Consider the following 24,320-nt stretch of genomic DNA (forward strand, 5'->3'; position numbering starts at 1 on the left):
GTCTTCCGGTTCCAGAGTTAAAGAAAACAAAGCAAACAATAAATATGAAATGCATCACCCTAGTTAATGTCTTGAGGGATCTACGAGACTTAGAATGAAACAAACCTTGTACAATTCTTCATGCACAGCAAACATTATTGTAAGATATAAAAGAACTAAAGACTGTAACTCTTACTTCTTATGTGATAAAGTTAATAATAGCACCTCATCAAAATTATTTGTTCCAGATATAAACTGGTAAATTATGTGATGGGTTAGAAAGTTGAGCTTAAAAGATCTGACCATCATCTTTATGAATTGATTTTTAGCTGATTCAAGCTCAAGGAATTTGGCGACATAATTCAGAGATACATACGTCTGAACTGAATGACAATGAACAAAAAAAATTTAAAAAAGAACAAAAAAATTACGGGCTGCAAAACCCCCTATTTATGTAACTGTAATAAACTGGAGCTTTTAGACAAGTAAAATATTGCCTGAAAGTTACCCACTAGCAAACAATTGCTGTGTATTTGAAACAATCCTAGAAATTTTGAAGAAAACAATTTTGTATGACTAAAATAAGAACCATAATTGCAATTATGGACTAATATAAATGCAGAGTATTTTTATTCTTCTTAGAAGAAAAAAGTAAAAAAGAGCAAAGTATCTCCAACAGCTGAAATGGCTTATGAATTTTTTCACTGATCTAAAATAAGACCTTCCAAAAGCAGTATACATAGCCTTTCTGAAACACTTTTGTTCCTTCGACCACCTTCCATCTTGGCACACAAATTTAGTCCTTTGGCAGATATTAAGAACACAGTAACATTTTTTGTTTTGGTGGCAAAAGCCACTTAGACATTATATACACACCCACTCTTCTGTTCTTGTGTTGCATTTGACTGTATCTTGATGTGTGAATTAATGCACTAAAGTGTGTTTTAGAAAAATCCTCCAGCTGGAAAAAGGAGATAATATGGGAGACACCAAGTAGGTGACTGCTTCAGATAGGTTTCAATTTCAGAGCAAAGTGACTGCATCAGCAGTTAAAAAAATGCTAACAGACAGCTGCAGTGCTTCAAATGAAAACAGTTCCTGTGAGGATTTGGCAAACTGTTCTCCACATCAGGATAATTAAGGCAAAGTGTTGAGGTTTGGCTACAAAAGCTCTTTCAATTCTATGTAGAAACATGGTTGAACAAAATTCTATCTTGATTTCTACTTATATAGTTTTATTTAATTCACAGGAATTTCCAGAATCTCTAAAAGATCTTACCTATCTGAAGGAATGGCATGTAAGCAATACACTGATTCAAACCATTCCAGACTACATTGCTTCGTTTCAAGATTTGAGAGTTCTGGAGTTACCAAAAAATCAAATCAACCACCTTCCAGTGGAAATAGGTATGTTGGTTCAAACTGTTATTTATGTGTGTTCTATCTTATTAAATTCCAGGAAAATGAGCATTCATGGATGTTCTTATGAATTTAATGATAACATCACTTTTATTTTTTTTTTCCCAGTGAATAACTGTATCTAAATTTTCATAGCTAGCAGGTTGTGGCTGTAATTGCTGAATTGCATGAGTTTAGTAAGGCTCAAACATTGGAAAAGCTAACACAGTTTTGCTATCTGTCTATGGAACAGCTATTGCTTGTTTTTGAGTACGGGCAAAATTCTTCCTGAGAACAAGTGGTGTTTCATGTTCCTTGCAAGTAAGAAAAGTAGAAAAAGTATTTACAAGCAAGGTTATAGTAGTCATTCCTTTGAGATCTGAGGGAACTATGTGCACTTTGAGAAAAACAGGAAGAAAGGTTGTGGGCATCCTGAAGCACTGAAACCAGTGCTAGTTTTTCCGTCAAATGGAGTAACAGGAATGATTTTTGATTTATGTACTAAAATTACCTTTTAAACGTAAAATTCCCCTCTGACATTGAGATATATTTTAAAGTTTCAACCTGGCAACTATATACAATAGCAAATAATAAGGAAAACACAAGCAGGATATAATGGACATGAAATAAACAATAACTGCTTTGTAAGCACTTTGATCACAGAACTCATATGAGTCAGTTGAGTTTAGTGGACTAACACCTTTTAGTAGGCAGTAAAGATGAAAAGGAAAAAAAGATACTGTTGCCTTCCAGAGTCTATAAAACCTTGAAAGTAATGTTTTAAGTTTGAGATGTTCTGAGTAGCAATCACTATTCTTTCAATTGCACTTAAATGATGGGAATTCTGCTCTTCAGTAGTTCTTGTGCTACTGAATTCATCTACTTCCCCTCTAATTTATGCTCATCTGTGTAGAATAAGCCTTCATAATGTTGCCTTTAATTTCAGTATTTTTGTTGCTTTTTTTTTTTTTTTTAATCAAAAGTTGACTGGAATGGACAGTGAATATTAAAATCTGTTTAGTTTGCTTACTTCAGACACCATGTTATAGCATTCACCACTGTACTCTTAACAGCGAACTCTAGTTTTTCCAGACTCAGATTCACTAATGAAGTTTAAAAATAAATAATATAAAGAAGCCATGTCTGGACTATGTAGCTGAACTGTTTAGCATTTTTTTTTGTCCAAAACTGCCTGATGATTTTTTTTGGTTGACCACCTGTTAGTAACACAGTGACGCTGTCCTCATTATGGTGTAAATTACAAATAATTGTTTATCTCAATTTGCATAATGCTCCCTTTATGGACAGGTACAGTGCTGTGCTTCTGAAGGGTAGTTTTCTCTCATTTCATGTAACATACGCACACAAACATAGACATTAATATGTACTGGAATTGCCTATTATCTTATCAAGACAATATCATGAAAAATGTTGGATATTTTGAAGTGTTGGATGCTGTTTCAAAATAAAACTTCAGTCTTTAGTCCACTAACTGCTAAATTACAGCAGGGAAAAGACTCTATGTGGGTTTCTTTTGGGAACTCTGAGTAAGGAGTGGTAAGGACTGGGTGCTAAATCAAAAAATAAGGTCTCTTGGAAGGTTAAGTACTAAGGTATTTATCATTTTGTGTTCTATTTACAAAACAGCTGCAAGTAAGTAAATATCACAGCTAAAACATACTTGAGAGTAATGACAGATGGTTAAAGTTCACAGTGACATGAACACTGTTGAGTCTTTAATCTTCAATCAGAATTGAATCCAAGTTTAGTACAACAAATCATCCAGCAGAAGCTAATCTGATGAGCTGTGTTTGCCCAACAACTCAATTCCTATACAGCTTATGTTTAGTTTGGCTGATCAAGTGCTGTTTTCCAGCTCAGGGACAAGTTCTGTTCTCTACCTTTGTAAGATGCACACTTTTTTGGGGGTCCACTTATCTACTAATATGAAAAACAGAAGTCACGTTTTTCTATAGGATTTCTGTTCTACCAAAATATCTTCAGTTAAGCTAATTGCCTTTTTGTTTATGTTACTTTTATTTTCAGTACTTTCAGTAAATCTTTAATTTATGCCTTTTATTTTCCCTCCTAATTTTTTTACCCCTATTTTGCTAGAAGAAAACTTTTGTCTCCTTACACAGTACTAATACTCTTCTGTTCATAGACCCAAATCCCCAGCTTTATTCTTTTTATTTTTATTTTTTGCTTTCCTTTTCACTCTACACATCTGATTTTTATTTTTAATTGAACTCATGAAGCTTGGTTAATGACTGAAATTTTACCTGCCCAGGCTCAATCTGTTACAAGTCCTAGTGAAAAAGGAAAAGCTTCTTTATTTTTACTATGTTAAAGAAGTGTGAGAAGACTCCATATTTCATCCCTCTCTTGACTTGGTTGTTTTGATTAGATGTAAAAAAAGATAAAATAAAAAAAAAAACAATGACTGTTTTCCTTGTTGCTTGTAAGCTTGAACATCCATTTTACCTTTCCAGTAAATCAACGGCAGTGTCACTGATTCAGCAGAGAGGACTGGAAAAAGGAAATTGTTTGTCTTGACCCACAGCAAACTGCTGTGTTAGCTAATTTGGCTTGACAATGTCCGATCAATAAAAAATTTGCTTTCTGTTTTACTATATTTTTAAAAGTAGGTTTGCATTTGTATTGAATGAATTCCTTAGACAGTAACTCATTGCAACCTCACCTGTGTTTTATATCCAATACATTACTAGAACCACCAGTGTAGGTCTGTCTAAACGATGAAATTACATTGGCATTATTACAATGCTGTGTTGCACATTAAAATTATAGAGTTTAATTACTGGTTTAATTTTAAAATAAAAATAAAGAAGTAAAAATTTAAGTTGGGAATAAATACTAGCTTAGGTAACAGCTGAGGTATTGAAGCTCCCACTTAAAAATAAAATATTCTTAATTGTGAAACTACTAGGGAAGCCATGGATTTCATTGCTGCTTTTTACTGCCCCTCTTTGGAAAACAAGAGACTTTTAACTCTTAAATAGACTATTATCTCTTAACTTTTAAATACACCTGAAAATTTTGTGCTATAAAGCATAGTTAATGACAACGTTGTAGCAGTGACAATATTATCATTACTAATTTTAATAGAGAAGCTGTGCTTAACTGTCACTTGGATGAATTGTTGGGAGCTATGTTGGTCACATCCTGTTCTACATTTGTACAGCTGCAGAAAGGGTGTCACTTCTTCTGTCCCCTCCCAGGGCTATGTAAATTGTTATATTTTATGCTCATAAAATCTAGTGATGGCTGGGCAGCACACCTAAGAATGTGAGTTTCTGCATCTGAAAAGATATATAAGTAAGTTCCTGCATAAAGATTATGGGACATATCAAAAGCCTATCATAATATCGTCCCTTCCTGTCTCTGACACATGTTATAGCAACAAACTCCATGTGTGACTAAGAATAGTGGAAATCTGCCTGATAATGCGTTTAGAGTTCTTAGAAGTCCACTGCTTCCCCATTTGTGCTCCTTTGACAAGGTACTTGGATTTCAGAATTTTAATTTGTCAGGAATACTGTGTCATAGATAAGCATTTTTGAAATTGTTTTCTGACAAAGATAACCTAGTGACCTTGTTTAAAACGAGAGTGATAATCATGTTCTATTTCATTAGACAGGAAAAGATCTAATTATTCATAGCCTGGGCTGCAAACCAATAAAAACCAATCCCAATACAATCTCAATTCTTGTTACTTGTAAGAATGTCAGACAGTTTTTTAGAAGAAGGGGTAATTAGGGATGTGAAGGTAAATATACAAGATGTTGAAATTAAAAGTTTATAAAAGAAAAATAGAATCATAAAATCTTTAGAATTGGAAGGGACCTCTGAGGGCCATCTAGTCCAACTCCTCTGCAGTGAAGAGGGATATTACTGCTGGATCAGGTTGCTCAGGGCCATGTCCAGTCTCCAGTCAACCACAACAGTAGGTAACCTATTTCAGTGCCTCATCACTTTCACTGTGAAAGATTTTCTTCTAATCTCTAACCTGAATTTACTCTCCCTGAGCTTGAAACCATTTCCCCTTTTTCTATCAATACTGACACAGCTACAGTTTCTGTCACCTTCTTTTCTGTAGCTCCCTTTTAGATTCTTGAAGACTGCTATCAGGTCACCTTTCAGCCTTCTCTACTTCAGGCTGAACAGCCCCAGCTCTCTCAGCCTGTCCTTGCAGGAGAAGTGTTCCATTCCATGGATCATTTTGTGGCCCTTCTCTGGACACACTCCAACAGGTCTACGTATCACCCATCCTGAGTACCTCACATCTGGATGCAGGTGAAGCCTCACCAGTAGAGAGTAGAGGGGCAGGATAACCTCCCTTGACATGCTGGTCTTGTATCATCTGATGCAGCTCAGGATACAGTTGGCTTTCCAGGCTGCAAGGGCACGTTACTGGCTCATGTCCAGCTTCCCATCCACCATTACCCCGAGGTCTTTTTCATCAGGGCTGCTCTCAATCCTTTAATCCCCCAGTTTTTATTGCTAATGGGGTCTGCCTTGACCCAGGCGCAAGACCCTGCACTTGGATTTGTTGAACCTCATGACATTCACCTAGGCCCACTGCTCAAGCCTGTTTAGGTCTTCTGAATGGCACAAAAAATAATTTGTGTCTAACTCATTTAGTATATATCTTCCTCATGAGAAGACGGTTGAGCTTCAAGTAGTAGATTTTGTCTATCTGTCATCCCATAAAACATTTGATAGTGGTGGAAGAAAAGAACCTGAAGTGTTAGTTGACAGCTGGCTGAACATGAGCCAGCAGTGCGCCCAGGTGGCCAACAGCATCGTGGTTTGTATCAGAAATAGTGTTGCCAGCAAGAGCAGGGAGGTAACCATTACTCTGTAGTCAGCACTGGTGAAGTTGCACCTTGAGTGCTGTGTTCAGTTTTTGGCCCCTCACTATGAGAAAGACATCAAGGCCCTAGAGTGTGTTCAAAGAAGGGCAACAAAGCTGGTGAGGGTTTCAGAGTACAAGTCTTATAAAGAGCCACTGAGGGATCGGAGATGATTTAGTCTGGAGAAAGGAGGCTCAGCAGAGACCTTATTGATCTCTACATGACCTCAAAGAAGCAACATGGAGATTGTCTTCTTCTCCCAGGTAACAGTGATAGGATGAGAGGGGTCAGCCTCAATTTGTTCCAGGGGACATTCAGGTTCAATAATAGAAAATATATTCTCAGAAAGTGTGGTGAAGCAGTGGAAGTCTTCCCTGTGACGGTGGTTGAGTCACCATCCCTATAGGTATTCAAGAGTAGGGCACTGAGGGATATGGTTTAGTGGGCAAGGTGATAATATGTTGACTCTATTCTATGAAAAATGAATTTTTGAACCTAAGATAACAGACTTTGGTACAACAATTGTAAAACTGAGTGCAAGCCTGTGTAAATGTGCATGTTTGCGAGGAAGAATTTTAATTTCAGGAAAGGTAACCAGTGGAGTTTTTTCTTAATTATTTTGAGGAATTAGGCTATTGTAATCTGCTGCTCACATGGTTTGTGAGTAATTGTCACTACATAAATTGGAGAAGACATGAGATGTTGAATTGGCACATGGGTTTCAAAGAAAGAAGAGAGTTTAAATTCATAGCTGCAGAGTTCAAGGCCATATACTCAGAAGCTACTAATTTCTTCAGCAGGTCATGCATTCTTTAAATGGAAAAGATTAATGAAGAGAAATCCTTATGCTAACAGCCACAGAAGAAAAATTCAGTGTGATAAACACACAAAAGGCAGTAAAAGATAAGCTAAAGGCAAGATATTCTCAGTAGAAGCAAAAAAATATTAATTGCCATCATACACAACAATAGTAAGAATTTTTATGGAGTACTACACGTAGCTGTGGTCACTCAGATTCAAGAAAAGTTTTGTGAGATGGATTCAGATACTAAAAAAAATCTAGTAAGACAATTTGAGGAGGAATATTTTATGAGGGGAAATTGCAAGAATTGCCTTGTTTAGATAGGTAAAATTAATTTTGATATGTCTGTTGCTTATGAAAACATCAAAGAAGTAAAGAGCAGGCATGGAAGAGGGCTATTTAAATATAAAAGTAACAAAGTAATTAGTAGTTACAAAATTTCTACAAATAAAACTGTCAATTAGAAGACCATTTCTAATCATGTAGGAAGTGAAATTCTGTAAATTTGTTTTTCCATTAGAGGAACGGATGTCAAAAGACAATTTTAAGATAGAATGTCTGGACTTATGTAAGTAGTGGTGTAAGAGATTTATTAAGGATGTCCTGGTGTGCCCTATTGAAGTGTTTTGGTTCTAGAGGGGATGTTAACGTTAGCCTACCTTTAAGCAGTCAGATGACATTACTACATTCATTGGAGAGATCAGAGGTGAAAAAAACAGCTGTTGCACAGAAATGCCAGATATTGGCTCTCATAGACAGATCTGAGTGAACGGAAACTCATTTACCCTGAATTAAATTCAGTCATAAGGCATATGGCTTTATCCAGTAATTTTAATAATCTTACCCACAGCAGTTTCTAGTTACTGACTGTTGATTCTGTAATACTCTTCTATCAGATCAGACAGAGATAACATGAAAAAGAAAAAATGTGATGCATCTCTTTTTACCTGCTTTCCCATACTATCAAGCTGGGGCAAACCATATTGTGAAAATCAGCATATATATCAGAAACTGGAAAATGAGAATAACAAAATGTAAGAAAGCGTTGATTTCAGAAGGCAGGAAAGTAAAAATAGGAATCTGTGCTCCTACCCATCACTCAAACTCAAAAAAAGGATTTAAATTCTTTAGCTCCATGTCTGCCAGTTGTGTGACATAGATACATCTTCTAAGCAGAGTTAGACAAAACGATGTCTAGAATGCTTGTGACCCTGGGTACGTTGACTACGATTCAGAAAGTAGTGGAAATGAGACTGTGGTGGTTGTTGTGGTTTAAACCCAATAGGCAGCTAAATCTCTCACTCTCTTGCAGTGAAGGGAGAGAATCAAAAGGGAAAAAAAATGAGAAATCTCTTGAATTGAGATAAAAAGTTTGATTAACGATGAACAAAGGAAAAAGGATGAAAGGAAAAAAAAAATCACATAATGCAAAGCAATCAAACAGTTACTACCTGGTAACTGATATCTAGCCAGTCACTGAACAATACCCACCTTGAACAACTCCCCTTGGAGATTTTATGGTATTATGTGCTATGTTATTCTTAATTGGGGCCTGCTGTTCTGGCTCTTGCCTGCTCTCAGCTTATCCCTAGCTCAAGTGTGTTCATGGTTGGACAGAGTGAGAAACAGTTTGGAAATTCTTGATGGTTTGTAAATACTGTAAGTTCAGCAATAGTTTAAATATTGTGTAGTGTAGTATCATTACTGTTTCGATCACAAATCAAAAGCATTTCACTATACAAGCTGCTATGAAGAGAATTAACTCTATCCCAGATGGACTGAATACAATATTACTTTCCTAAAAGAGAATACTTCTTTGCTAAAAGAGTAAACAAAACATTACTGTGCTGATGAAGAAGCAGTTACCTTTTCACTTCAGTCAGGCTTACTTTTCTTCACTTGAGGAATTAATCTGGAGAGGAAGAATGTGGGACTGTCTCATTCTCTATTTCATTCTGATGCACATCTCCATCAGTGATTATTTTGTTGCAGTAAGGTGGTAAGCCAATCATAGAGTCACCAAGGTTGGAGAAGACTTCTAAGATTATCCAGGCCAATCATCCACCTATCACAAATATTTCCCACTAAATCACATCCCTCAGTACATCATATAAACATTTCTTGAGCAGTTCCAGGGTCAGTGACTCCATCACCACCATCTGCAGCTCATTCCAGCACCTGGCCACATTCTTGTAGAAGTATTTCCTAATGTCCAACCCAGATGTCCCTGGCACAGCTTGAGGGCATTCCCTCTTGTCCTAATGCTAGTTAAATAGGAGAAGAGGTTGTCCCCCACTTCACCACAACCTCCCTTCAAGTAGTTATAGAGAGCGATAATATCACCCCTGAGCTGCCTCTTCTTCAGACTAGACAATCCCAGCTCCCTCAGCCGCTTCTCGTAAGAGTTGTGCTCCAGACCCCTCACCAGCTTCACTGCCCTTCTCTGGACACATTCCAGGGCCTCAATTTCTTCCTTGAAGTGAGGGTCCCAAAACTGAACGCAGTACTGGAGGTGCAACCTCACCAGCGCTGACTGCAGAGGGATTTCGACTACCCTGGTGGCAGTGTTATTTCTATTACAAACCAGGATGCCATTGGCCTTCTTGGACACCTGGGAATGCTGCTGGCTAATGTTCAGTTGAGCACTGACCAATACTCCCAGGTCTGTTTCACCAGTATGATCTTCCAGACCCTCTTCCCAAAGCCTGCAGTGCTGCCTGGATTTGTGGTCTAGGTGCAGGACCTGGTACTTGGTCTTGTTGAACTTCATCCCTTTGGCCTCAGTCCAGTGATCCAGCCTGTGCAGATCACTCTGTAGGGCCTTTCTTCCCAGTCAGATTGTCAGATTTACGCTTCCTACCAACATGGTGTAATCTACAAACTTACTGTGGGCGTACTCAATGCTCTCATCCATGTCATCAATAAAGATATTGAACAGGACATGCTTCAATACTAGCCCCTGGGGATCACCACTCATAACATGTTACCAGATGCATTTAACTCCACTCACCATCACCCACTAGGCCTGGCCCGCCAGGCTTTTTTACCCTGCAGAGTGTATCTGCCGAAGGCACAGGCTGACAGCTTCTCCAGGAGAATACTGTGGGAAACAATGTCAAAGGCTTTGCTGAAGTTTAGGTAGACTGTGTCAATAGCCTTAGCCTCATCCACCAGGTGGGTCACTTGGTAACAGAAGGAGATCAGGTTGATTAAGCAGGACCTATTTCAGCCAAAATGAGACTTCACAGAAAAGAGTAAAGACAAAGTCACCTTCTTAAAAGGATGGAGTTGGGTTTTGAAATGCCACAGTTTCTACTTCTGTTAGAACTAGAACTGAGAGAAGCTGTGTGGAAACATTTATACTTTTCTCTGTTCTAAGGTGTTCTGATCATATTCAGCCTGGCAAATTCATAGAAAAATTTAGATGGATGCTGGTTCATCTAGATTTACCCTTTGAAGATTATTTTCTGTCTAAAAGTAAATATGTGATCTATGTAAAATACTGCAGGCCTGAGTGATTTCAGCCTGCTAGCACTGATCGTCAAATTGCATGCCTCTACTAAAATTTTTTCAGAAAAACATTTAAGACTTTCAATTCTCTGCGCTTTTTTCTGTTTGTCTGCAAGCACCACCTAGCTTCCAGTAACAGCTTCCATCCATTTTAATACATTGCAATAGCTCAGTACCACCACAATCCCGCTCTAAAGGGAATTTAACTAAGTGTAGTATCTTAAGGATAAGCTTGCTATTATGACAGTGTTTTGAACACTTGTGATGTATTGCAGAGATTCTCTCCATTGTTAGCCAAATCTCAATTAAAAATAGCTTTTTCTTTTTCTTTAGAATTTGATTATAAGTAGAAGATGATACAAAATTTTACTTCTCATGCCTACATGGTTTGCCAATATAATATAGTCTGCTTTGAAAGCCCGCTGACACTAGATGCTATTCTCTCCTTTTCATTTGCAGAATCTCATTTAAATTTCTTACTAGTGCTTTCTATTGTGATTGCTGTATTTCCTCATTGGTTAGTGAGGAATATAATCCATGAAATACAGCAGGACAGCTATCTACAGAACATTCTCTTGACTTTTTGTTACATGTGTGCTTAAGGATCCCTTTGTTAATGCATCAACTATTTGGTATCTTCAGATATGAAGGTACGCAGATAACGGGTATAGAAAAAAAAAAGGCAACAATTTGAGGAGGAACGGTAATTTTACTAGATCTAACAAAATCAAACATCTGAACAAATAGATAAACAAAAGTGTTCAAAAATCTGAGAATCTTACAGTAGTAAAACTGTAGGGGAAGCACACGTGCTTTAGCCCCATGGCAAGCTGAAAGAAAAGGCAGCCAGCAAGGGCAGCTGCTTTCCAGCCCGAAGCTCCACCCTTCTTCCCTTCGCCCACTGAGCATTAACTCTTTAATTCCCAGCATGCTGTGGAATACCAGCACCAAAATGCAAAATCACAACACATTTTTGCAGGATAACATGTTCTGCATTTTAATAACGCTTTCGAACCTGTTTTTGTTGAAGGTTGTCTAATGCTGTAACAGGAGAAACAGGGAACGTAATGTGGCTAAATGTAGCCTAAAATATTATTGGTGCCCTAAAGTAAAGCTGTCAAACAATGGAGGATTGCAATAAAACAAATAATGAAACAAACACATCCTTTATCTTTTATAATAAAAAGTACACAGTTCTTTGTACTGGAGACAGAACTGCTAGTATGGTAACTTAGGTAGGAACAGCTTTTCCTATCCAAGAGTTTCTAAGACAAGATGTTTTTCAGTTGTCAGACAAGTTTCCTTGAGGTGGATACCAACTTCTTTAGTTTTAGCTGAGGTCTATAGATATCTTTTCCCTGGTAGGACCAAAATCTTAACAAGTTGTTACTACTTACAAATCCAAACCAAAGTCATTATGATTACCAGAACTCTATGAATATAACAGAGCTCTTCCTACTCCTCCAGTGTTAGTGATCACTACAGATAGTGTTTATTCATTTGATTCATCTCTTTCTCATCACAACATTAAGGAGTTTTTTGTATGTTATATCGAATAAGCCTTTTATTTTTACTCTCTTTTTCTCTCTCTCTCTCTCTTTCTTTTTTTCCTCTCCCTCACTGATTTTAATTATCTTTCTCTAACAGGCCATTTAAAAAATCTCAGAGTGCTCAATGTGAGTTTTAATAATTTGAAATCAGTCCCTCCAGAACTGGGTGACTGTGAGAATCTTGAAAAACTGGATTTGTCTGGAAATTTGGAAATAAGCGAGCTTCCATTTGAAGTAAGACAACAAACTGTTTTTTCTAACCTTCTTATTCAGAATGCAAACAGATTTAATCACATTCCTTATAGTTTTTCATGATAAAATTATAGTAGTAATATTGCTGAAAATGGCTTAGTATCAGCTAAATAGGATGAAGTTTCTTTGTTTTGTTTTTGAAGTGACTAAATTTTGTTCATATTTGTTTTGATATATGAAGAAGGACAAGATTCTAAAGGGAATTTAACCTGTAGTTATAAGGAGAAGGCTGCAAATAGCTGTTTAGCAAAGTGTACTTGGCAGTCAAATTCATTTACTAACCTTCATTTGTTCCCAATGTTCATTTTCTTTAACAAGAATATGGAAAGATACATAAAAAATACTGAATGTTTCTATGAGTGTAAATGTCTTTCTGAAATGGGTATTACTTGTGAGACCTGGCATGAATATGTAACAAAGACTGAGAAAATGACTTCCAGGCATGCACCAACATTTTCTTGTGTTGGATGAATAAATGTTCTCTGTCCTGGCCACTAGGAGTCACTGAGAAGTGAAACCTTTAGCTGGTATCTGAGGGCAGTTTCAGATATAATCAATATTTCAGATTCTCAGACCCCTGATTTCTGGATAACAATTGAAAGAACATCAGGAAGAATTATTAGACCATTCTTTGCTGATTTCTACTTTTGTTCTCCGAACATTTCTTATGAGTGATTTCCAGGCATTATTGGAATGAATTAAACTTATGTGAGGTCTGCTTAGGCCATGCTTATGTTATATTTCAAGGAAATGCGAACAGCATTGAACTTTTCTCTCTGACATTTTGCTGTAAGGCAAAGAACTGTTCAAAAATGATGTAGACAATATTGAAACTTCATGTGACAAATGGACAGTTGTATAGAAATGCTAGCAACAACACAAACAATACAGTTGCAGGTTTCTCTTTTTCTTCTTGTCCAAAGGTTTAGCAAAAGTAGACAGTGATTATAAATAGAAAATAGATACTGAACATGTTGAACTGTAAAATCTAAGCATCTAGGAACACAGTGAGTATATTCAACCTCATGGATCAGAGCAGTCTCTGTTGCTGATGTTTAAATTTTTTCCAAGTTGTTTCTAAATGCCTTGTAGCACGAAGTCCTGCCCATTTCTTTGTTTATGAAACTGCACATGTAAGTGCAAATGGCTGTTTATATAACAGTGAAAACTAGAAGTCAGTATGATCTAAAAAGTCAGGATAAATATTGGCATTTTCTATTGTATTTCCTTTTTTCTCTGGAGGATAACAGTTAATTTATGATTGAAGTGACCTGGCAAGCAGGCTACATAAACTCCACTGATTTAGTTTATAAAATTAGTTTCCCAGAGTCAAAATTTCAAGGGCAGCTTTGGAAGCTGAACATACAATTGGAGAAGCATTTTTGTCAAATGATTTTAAAAGTTGCAATGTCAACCTTTGATGTACTCAGTATGGCTGATGTTATTCAGAGCAATTACATCAGTATCCTTGCTAATGTAATAGTATTATACATAGCATCAAAGCTTGATTTCTAAATGGGCAAAAGGTGGTAGTCACTAGTAGGTTTATGAATTAAAGTACTGCTTTAGTCTATATTGTCTGAAAAGGGAAAATGCATGATGTTAAGTTTAGTAGTATGTTAATCTTGGCTAATAGCCAAATTTACACCCAGCTTCATGCTCCCTCCTTCTCAGTATACCACTAGGAGAAAATAGGGTAAGAAACCTCAAGAAATGAAATAGAAGGAGGGTAACTGCTTGACAATTATTGTCATGGGCAAGACAGACCTTGTCTGGGGACTATTAATTTAATTTGTTGCCAAAAATAATAGACTTGTGGATTGAGAAAGAGATTAAAAAAAACCCAAACAACTAGCTTTCTTAACCCTCTCCAAAGCTCAGTTTCATTCCTTCACTCCAGACTCCTCCCTCTGTCCTAAGCAGTGCAAAAATGATGGGGAGGAATTGCAGTCAATAAATAGCTGCTTCTGCTGATATCTCCTCCTTATGTTTTACCTTTGCTGCAGCATGGGCTCGCCTGCAGTTCTTTCAGGAATATCCATCTGCTCACTGTGGGTCTTCTGTGGAATGCACTATGGAGTTCTGCTCCAAGCTGAAGCATATGCTCCTGCTCAGACTTTGGTGTTTTCTTTTCTTTTTCACTTTCTTTGTTCCCCTGTCCTCTGCCTGTCTGGCATTTTTAATTAATTAAATATGTTTTCATAATGGCATCACAAATGTGGCTGTGCTTGTAGCTCTTCTGGGGCATTCTCCAGAAGAGTCTTCAAAGTGGGCAGCTTCACAGCAATCCCCACGCCAACACCTTGCCACAGACATTAAGACAACTGTTTATGACCCCATATTGGACAGCTTCGATTTTCTAATAGAAGGTTTGCTCAGACCTATTTCTCTAACAAAATTTTCATGTTAATTGGTCACCATCCTCCCAGTGAGGGGAACAGTGAGGTTTGGAAAGGGTAAAGTAGCAAGTATATGTATGCTCTGCTCTAGTATGTTGCTGAAATCCCTTTAAAACTTTAGGATGAAAAGAGCAAAATTGGCAACTGATGCATAAAATAAGGTAGAGAATTACTAAAATTATTTTCTGCTTATCATCTTTAGGAAGTTCAGTTTTATTTGACTTTCAAATTCTTAAAAACTTATGGTAAAGTTAAAGAAATGCATGAGAAGAGCAACAGCATTCTTCAGTGTAAAACTTACTTAAAATAAATGAAGGGAAAATTCAACCTAACAAAAAATGATCAAAGTCTAATTTTACCTTGGTTTTTTACATATAATAATGGCTAGAGACACACTGATATCATATACAGTAATGGATTCAGAAAGACTGCCAACTTGCCTGTAATTTAGTCAAGAGTTTTTGACAGACTTATAAAGGTTTATGAGATTGTCAGAACTGTAAGACTGAATTACACCTTCAATAAGCAGTCTCCCTGTTACCTTTCTATCAGTTTTCTTCAGGACAGACACATAAAATGGAGAAGACTTGGAGATTTAATTTATACATTTTAGTTTGTTTCTTAGACAAAGAATTTTAGGTAGAGAAATTTCAATGACATGGATCACATAAAATGAGTGTAGCTACTACCCAGAAATGGGAGAACATATGTCCATTATGCAAAACTATACCATGAAACAAAATACATTTTGAATTGAAGATTGTAATTTCTGAAAATAACTGCCATATCTACTTATAAAATTATGCTATCATATAAATTGTTTCCATGTCTGAATTTTTTTGTCAGCCAAATAACAAATCCTAAACCGTCATGAGGTCTGTTAAGTCTGCTAATTTATGTTAAGAAGTTCCAAAAAGTGGGAAAGCTCAAGAAGGACACTAAGAAGCTTTAGCTTTTGCAACTTTTCAGGCAGCCTACAGTTTTTAAGAAGGGTTACAACATGTATTCTTAGTATGCTTCCTGCCCTTTTAGTCTAACATTTTCATTTTTGAATGCAGATGTTTTAAATTGAGGTAGGTTAAGATTATTTGATTACTGAAATCCTGTGGAATTTAATTTTATGTCAGATATATTCAATATCTGGTAGCAATACCTTTGTGCATGTGCATGTGTGTCTTCATTCTTTGTATATAATTCTTATCTGCCTTTAAAGGCACTAAGCCATCTTGCTCATTTTAAAATGAGATGATCTCATCCTCCATAAAAAAATGAGGGCATATACTCTCATGTTTTTACTAAAACATTTAGGATTTCATATTATTCCATATCACACCTAAGGAAGTACAAATTTGCGTCAGCATCTATTTTTCTCTCTTTTGCTATTGAATCTCTAATAGCTCTGTATTATGGTGTATCATTGTATTCTACACACACACAAAAAAAAGCTTCAATTGACATGCACCAATGACTGCTGAATATTTATAGAGACCAAAGAGTGTAACTGAGCACAATGAGGTGTTGGGTGGTGCATTTTAGCAGTAGTGACAATGACTGGGTCACTTCTGCTGTTGCAGATATTTACAATTGTAGCATGTATGCTCTTCATAACTAGTGAAAATGCATAGCTAATGGTGATGATTATGTTCAAAAATAGTGTTTTGTAGTTCAGAATATTTGCTCTGTCAAATAGTATTTTTAATATCAAAAATATATATTTTTATATGCAAATATACAGGAGGAATTAATTTCAAAGTACCATTGTAGTTGCAAAATAAGTCCTTTGTTATGACAGGTTTATTAACCTGCAGTTGAATTCAGTTTATTTTGGCAACGATTTTAAGTTAAAATTGTCAGTCACTGGATGAGAAATAAAATATGAATTGAAATAGATATAAATAGCCACTAAGTATGGCAATAAAGGGATCAGACCCAGCCAGCACGGGTTCACCAGGGGCAGGTCATGCTTGTCCAACCTCATCTCCTTCTATGACTGGGTGACCAGACAGGTAGATGAGGGAAAGGCTGTTGATGTAGTCTACCTGGACTTCAGCAAGGCCTTTGACACGGTCTCCCACAGTATTCTCCTAAGGAAACTGGCAGCCCGTGGTGTGGACAGGTTCACTCTTCTCTGGGTGGAGAACTGGCTGGAGGGCCGTGCCCAGAGGGTAGTGGTTAATGGAGTTAAGTCCAGCTGGCGTCCTGTTACGAGTGGTGTCCCCCAAGGGTCAGTTTTGGGGCCCATCTTGTTTAATATCTTTATTGATGACCTAGATGAGGGAATTGAGTGTACCCTCAGTAAGTTTGCAGATGACACCAAGTTGGGAGGATGTGTCAAACTGCCTGAGGGTAGGGAGGCCCTTCAGAGGGATTTGGATAGGCTGAACAGCTGGGCTGAACTCAATGGGATGAGGTTCAATAAGACCAAGTGCCGGGTCCCGCACTTTGGCCACAATAACCCCATGCAATGCTATAGGCTTGGGGCAGAATGGCTTGAAGAATGTAGAGAGGAAAAGGACCTGGGGGTGTTGGTTGATGCTCGGCTCAACATGAGCCGGCAGTGTGCCCAGGTGGCCAAGAAGGCCAACAGCATCCTGGCCTGTATTAGAAATAGTGTAGCCAGCAGGAGCAGGGAGGTGATCATCCCCCTGTACTCAGCTCTGGTGCAGCCGCACCTCGAGTACTGTGTTCAGTTTTGGGCCCCTCACTACAAGAAGGACATTGAGGCCCTGGAGCGTGTTCAGAGAAGGGCAACAAAACTGGTGAGGGGTCTGGAGCACAAGTCTTATGAGGAGCGGCTGAGGGAGCTGGGATTGTTTAGTCTGGAGAAGAGGAGGCTCAGAGGAGACCTTATTGCACTCTACCACTTCCTGAAGGGTGGTTGTGGTGAGGAGGCGGTGGGCCTCTTCTCCCTGATAAATTATGACAGGATGAGAGGGAATGGCCACAAGTTGCGCCGGGGAAGATATAGATTAGACCTGAGGAAACATTTTTTTTCTGAAAGAGTGGTCAGGCACTGGAACAGCCTGCCTAGGGAGGTGGTTGAGGCACCATCCCTAGCGCTGTTCAAGAAGCGTTTAGATGAGGTGCTAAGGGATTTGATTTAGTAGTTGGGTAGGGATAGTGATAGGAGGATGGTTGGACTAGATGATCTTATAGGTCCTTTCCAACCTTATGAACTTATGAACTTATGAACTTATTATGTTTATATAGCCAGTTACTAAAAGTTATATGTAGAGCAGATTTAAAAGAGAAGGATCCACTATGAAGTTTAGATGCAATCTTCCTTAAGATTATAGTTATAAACTTCATTTGTGGAGGTGAATTTTTTCCTCTAGCTAGGATACTCAAGTGTTGCATGCTCTTCCTCTTTGCTAGCTGGTTATCCTACCATAGTGGGATTATATTGGGTGCAATGCTCTGTAACTAGAAAGAAGGATGGATATATAAGTTTTTAAATTTCTTGTACCACCTGTGCATGTGTAGATGAACTTAAGAATTACTAAGATATTGGTATTTTAACTGATGAATAGAATTCCTATTTTGTTTTCATACGTGTTATTTAAATAATTTGTTTTTCTATTTAAAAAAAGACAATATTGTAAATTACATATAATTTCTACTATAAGATTTTTTGAAAAACACTTCTGACCTTGTTTTGAGGTGTGCTTCCTTCAAAAACTATTGGTTTATATTTATTTACTAAATCACAGAATTAATATTTCCTGCATATGGCAGAATAATTACTTTGTGCTGATATTTTGGAGATAACTTTGTTGTGTTGAAGGACCAGATCTGCTTCCATACTGTAGGTTTTTGTTAGTAGTGCTACACCAGCCAAGCATATTGAAAGATGTGAGCTGGAGGAACTTTGATGAGAAGGGAGGGAAGATGAGGAAGTGCTCTTTTTCTATATCACATGTGCCATCTGTTGTGGTCTTGTCAGTCACAGGGCAGGCAAATCACTCCATCCCAGCAGCAACAAGCTGAAAATGTTTCTGATAGATGTTTCTGTATTCAAAATCAATTTTAAAAAACGTTTACAAAATTACTCTATTTTGCTAAGTGCTCACTGCCACACCTGAGTACACACACTAACTAATCTGAAATTATTTCTGTATCCTTTGTGAGGTTTAGGTTTTGCAAAATGAGGAAATAAGGCAGACACAGTGTATGAATACTTTGTTGAAGAAAGAGCAAATCTATCTAGATACACTTGTGTTTCCATGTCAATGTCATATAATCTGACCCTTGAATTTCAGCTAAATGGCAAGGTTATACTTTCTGACTGTTTTAGCATACCGCATTTTCAACAGATTAAATAAAATCTAGTTTTGTATTCCTGATACATAGAAGATTTCACTCCTAATCAAGAACAGACTTTCAAAATATTCAGTATGACAGGAGCTACAATTGCTGTAGTTTCACTACTTTTTGAAAAATACAATTTTAATTATGTGTATCTTGAATCTTTTAACAATACTATCATGTGCAATTCTAAAAAAAAAAAGCAGCCAGTGTGAGTTGAGCTTCATTAAACAATGAACGTTTGATTGAATTGGATTAATTTCTATTAAAGAGATTTTTGCCTTGTCTTCCTTCGTTCAGTGCTGATGCTCTTCTCAAATTTGCTAAGTGTCCATGGCAAGGAGCTTTCTGTCATGGCTGGCCAAAGTTCTGTCAATCCATCCAAAGCAACAGCTGCTTTATGGAGCTGGTGAAAGATGTGACATCAGACATTAGCAGGAGGGGTGTGAAACCCAAAAGAGCAGGTGCAAAGGTATTAGATGTCAGAGAAGATTCATGGAGACCTTACTTCTGCACTCTTAAATGTTTTAATAGACAAGGGGCTAAAGGGGGGAACATTTCTATGTTAGGAAACAGGATTATGCAGTTAGGCACTGGAAAGTGTATCAGTTTATCCTGTTCTTGACAGTGGGCTTCCTAAGTCTTCTAGTTAATATAGCATCACTTCAAAACACTCCATGGTTAGAGCAAGTCAGCAGCTAATAATAACAGCTCCTTTCATAAGAGAACCAATCAGTGTATACCTCCATGCTGTGGTGCTGATGATCTTTCCCTTAACCTTTCATGAGTTCAGTGAAAGTAATATCACTCTTCATGGGATGAATTTTTTCTATAATAGTTTCATAGGGTAAGGCAACACAAAAGAATGAGCAAGAGGGCATAACGTGAGCAATAAAATATTGCCACTAAAAACCTGAGTCTAATTGTAAAATAATTTTGCTGTTGGAAAGTATGCTTGATATTGTTCCAGCTTTACTTTCTCTAAATGGTTCAAAATCTCTTTGAATCCAGCAACAAGGTTTCCAGAATCTCAGTGTGCATGCTTCTGAGTCTCCAACACATCTATTGTTGGCAGATTTACGTAACTTCTGAACAGAGGCAGCATGGAAAAGGGGATAAATTCATAGCGTTCTCTTGTTTGGATATTTTAACTTAATGGAGACATGAGTTTGTCTCTGGTGTCCACATGCATGGATTGACGAGAAACAAGAGCCCTTTAACAGAAAGAGAGTTATTCCATGGCAAGTTATTCCATAAAGTGCAGAGCTTGTGAAAGTAATTTATTCTGTGTAAAGAATTAAGTTGAAAAGTCTAACTGAAGTTAATACATTTATTACTGAATGTATTCTGATAAGTTGTTAATTAATCATATTTACTTACATACATACATAGTTACATGATTGCTCAACTCTTCACAGCTATAAACAACACTTGATAAGACTGGCTGTGACTTTAGTTCATCATCATTGATTGAGGAGGAAGACATTCAGATAAGAACCAGTCTCTATGAGCTGAAAGTAGATTTTACTCATTTTTTTTCCCCTCATATGGGACTCATTCAGGTAGGACCTCTGCTCTACCAGTGCTGAACAAAAAATGCTTAGAATAATGCCCAGCATGAAATGCAAGTGATACTGTAGATGCAAGGCAATTCAGTTGAGGATGTAGCTCAGTTTTTTACTGAAGAGATGAAAGCTCTCAAGCTTGGGCCTCTGTCATGCTTCTGAAGAGCAATGCAAAGTTCCACAAATTTCAGGTTATGAAACTGATGGCTGGAAAAGACTGAACAAATGCTAAAAGTAGCTTATTTTCACCTGCTGTTTAGCCTATCCATCTAATTCATTATTTGGCTTGCCATAGAATTGGTTACTGCTGCTGGAGTTTAGAAGGAACTTGGTAATTTTATGAAGAATAAAAACATAAGAGGTAATAGTATAGCTAAAATACCTTCATGTTTTATGATGTAAACATTGCTTTGCAGTAATAAGATTCCTTTCTCTTCTCCCATTCTCCTATTTGCAAAACTGATCTTAGTAATTTTTTCTTCCTCTGTATTCTTAGTAGACACAATTTTTGTTTACTACCCCACTCTCTCTCTTATTCTTCTCACAACTGCCAGTGGGTCTTCTGGTCTAATTGGAACTGATATGTCAAAAACCATGTCTGTGAAGTTGCATGAACCCAAAACTTGAGAATCCATGTGTCAGATGACGAGTAGTGTGGATGCTGGATATATGTCATCAATGTTTGTACAAAGTTGGTGTTGTGAATGTATGTAACTGTGTTAAATTTTCCTAATGTGTCTGATTATATAACATGGTTATACAGTTATATGGTTATACTACTATGGAGAATCTGCAACACAAAACTCTTGGGAGCTATGACTCCTAGCCTCTGTCCTGTCAGACAGTGTAAACTGGCAGCCAACCTGTTCTGATGTTGCTGTTTTGTTCAGTCTCGAAATACCGATCTGGTCAGTGAAAAGTTATGGCTGACTTGTGGGATCACAGTAGCAGAGAAGATGAAATGAATTAAAAGATGAAGGTTTCAGGTTCACATTCCATCATCACAATTTCATGTTCTATGCCATTTCTGCTTTTGATTTTTTTTTATTTCTCTTTATTTTATTACTCTCCTTGCAGGATCAGAAGATGGTTATGACAAGGTCAGTTTACCTCTAGCTGTTTTTATTACAGCCATATTTTTTATCCTCAGAAGTTTATTCCAGGTCTTCAGATTACTAGGTAATACAGAATGCCCTTTGAAATACTGATTACAGACAACAAAAAGGTTGAGTAAACTTGAGACCTAATGTGATGGATCCTTCAGAACTGTAGGACACTGGAGCACAGAGGATGCTGTAAAAACAAATTCCCACTAATTTAATAGTCTAATAGGGTTTTCATAGTTGTCTGAGATATTTCATGAAACATAGATGGAGGAATGTGAGAATCCCAGGACTAGAAGTCAGGGAACTAAATGGTTTTGAACGTTATAGTCTTTCCTAATCTTGGTTTAGGTCTACCAGAACTACTCCAAAACAACAATAGAACACCAATTAAAAAAAATGATTCTCCTATTCTGTTACTTTTAGTTTCTCTGAAAGTTTATCTGAATCCCATCTACTGTATTTTTCTGTGAGAAAGACTTAAAAGTATCACGTTTTGAGTGAAAGTGTACAATTGATTTATTTAATGGCAGATGGATTTGGGGTTAACTATTGCATTTCACATTACATATATACATTCCTTATTTTGACCACCAGTTCATACTGAATAAAATATTCTTACTGAAGTATACGCAGTTACATTTTTTCTCCTTTACATATTTTCCCATATTTCTATTTTACCAAATGACACTACATAGGCCATTTAATCACAGTATCATAGAATGGACAGGGTTGAAAAGGACCTCAAAGATCATCTAGTTTCAACCCCCTGCCATGAGTAGGGTCATAACCAATAGAGAACGCTGCCCAGAGCCATGTTCATCCTTGCCCTGAATGCCTCCAGGGATGGAGCATCTACAACATCACTGCGCAACCTGTTCCAGTACCTCACCACCCTCACAGTGAAGAATTTCTTCCTAATATCTAGTCTAAATCTACCCTCTTCCAGTTTAAAACCATTTCCCCCTGTCCTATTACTACATGCCCTTATGAAAGGTCCCTCCCCAGCTATCCTGTAGGCCCCCTCCAGGTACTAGAAGGCTGCTATAAGGTCCTCCCAGAGCCTATTCTTCTCTAGGCTGAAGACCCCAGCTCTCTCAGCCTATCCTCCTGCAGTTCCAGTGTGTCACCACCTTCTGAGTGAAAAACTTCCTCCTAACATCTAACCTAAATCTCCACTGTCTTAGTTTAAAACCATTCCCCTTATCCTATCAACTCATGTACACAGTCATTCCCCCTCCTGTTTAACCACTCCCTTTGAGTATTGGAAGGTCACAATGAGGTCTTCCCAGAGCTTTCTCTTCTCAAAGCGAAACAAGCCCAGTTCACTCAACCTTTCCTCATAGGAAAGATGCTCCAGCCCTTTGATCATTTTAGTGGCTCTCCTCTGGACCCATTCCAAGGACTCAGTCCCACTGTCCCTGTCACCTACAAAAACTTTAAATAACACTTGTCCCAGCACTGATCCCTGAGGAATGTCACTTGTCACCTGTCTCCACTTGGACACTGAGCTGTTGATCACAACTCTCTCAGTGTGACCATCCAGACAGTTCCTTATCCACCAAATCCATTGTTTCTTTTTTCAATTTGACAACCAGGATGTCATGCGGGTCAGTGTCAAACACTTTGCACAAGTGCAGGTGGATGATGTCAGTTGCTCTTCATTTATCCACTGATGCTGTAACTCCATCATAAAAGGTGACCAAGTTTGTCAGGCATGACTTGCCCCTGGTGAAGCTGTGGTGGTTGCCACCAACCGCTTCATCTTTATTTTCCATATGCCTTAGTAGGACCTCCAGGATCTGCTCCATGACCTTGGCAGGCACAGAGGGGAGAGTGACTGGCCTGTAGTTCCCTGGCTCTCCTTTTTTTCTTTTCCTGAAAATGGTGGTTGTGTTTCCCCTTTTCCAATCAATGGGAACTTCACCAGAACTTCACCATGAATTTCACTTTCAAATATAATAGAAGATAGCTTGGCAACTTTATCTGCCAGTTCCCTCAGCACATCTGGATGGATCTCCCGGGTCCCATGGCCTTGTACGCCTCCAAGCTCTTCAGATGGTCTCAAACCTGATCTTCACTGATCTGGCAGGCAGATCTTCCTTCTCCAACTTCTTACTTTTGCTTTCCGAAGCTTCAGCAGTGTGGCTAGAGCCCTTGCTGGTGAAGAATGAGGCATAGAAGTCATTGAATGCTTCAGCTTCTTCTGTATCCCTCATGACCAGGTTTTCAGTTCCCTTCTCGAGAGTGTCCACATCTCCCCTGGCCTTCCTTTTGTCACTAATATACATGTAGATTTCCTTCATGTTCCCCGTTACCTGCCTGGCTAGATTTCATTCTGTCTGGGTTTTAATTTTTCTAACCTGATCCCTGAGTGCTTGGATAACTTCTTTGTAGTCCCCCCACGGAATCCATCCTTGCTTCCACTTCCTATAAGCTTTCTTTTTGTGCTTAATTAAGTGCTTAAATACGGAGAATGAAAAGATCTCGTAGCATTTGTTTCAGAAAAAAAAATTGTATACATACAATTTCAATGAGACTTGAACAGCCTCCATGAGTATTTTGGCTCACAAAAAATATTCC

The 24,320-nt window shown here is 37.7% G+C and overlaps 1 protein-coding gene across 1 annotated transcript in view; it reads left to right on the plus strand.

Moving 5' to 3' along the window:
• The window catches only part of LRRC2 (leucine rich repeat containing 2), a 67,661-nt gene that overhangs the window by 31,238 nt on the left and 12,103 nt on the right, over nucleotides 1–24,320 (plus strand). Inside the window, exons 4-5 of the mRNA XM_065740592.1 lie at nucleotides 1,230–1,386; nucleotides 12,211–12,347. Coding sequence (XP_065596664.1) covers nucleotides 1,230–1,386; nucleotides 12,211–12,347 — 294 coding nt within the window. The remainder of the gene's footprint in view (nucleotides 1–1,229; nucleotides 1,387–12,210; nucleotides 12,348–24,320) is intronic.

The sequence above is a fragment of the Cyrtonyx montezumae genome, unplaced genomic scaffold (genome assembly GCF_038088225.1).
Source record: "Cyrtonyx montezumae isolate F1298 unplaced genomic scaffold, pur_monq_1.0 scaffold_29, whole genome shotgun sequence".
Classification (NCBI taxonomy): Eukaryota; Metazoa; Chordata; class Aves; order Galliformes; family Odontophoridae; genus Cyrtonyx; species Cyrtonyx montezumae.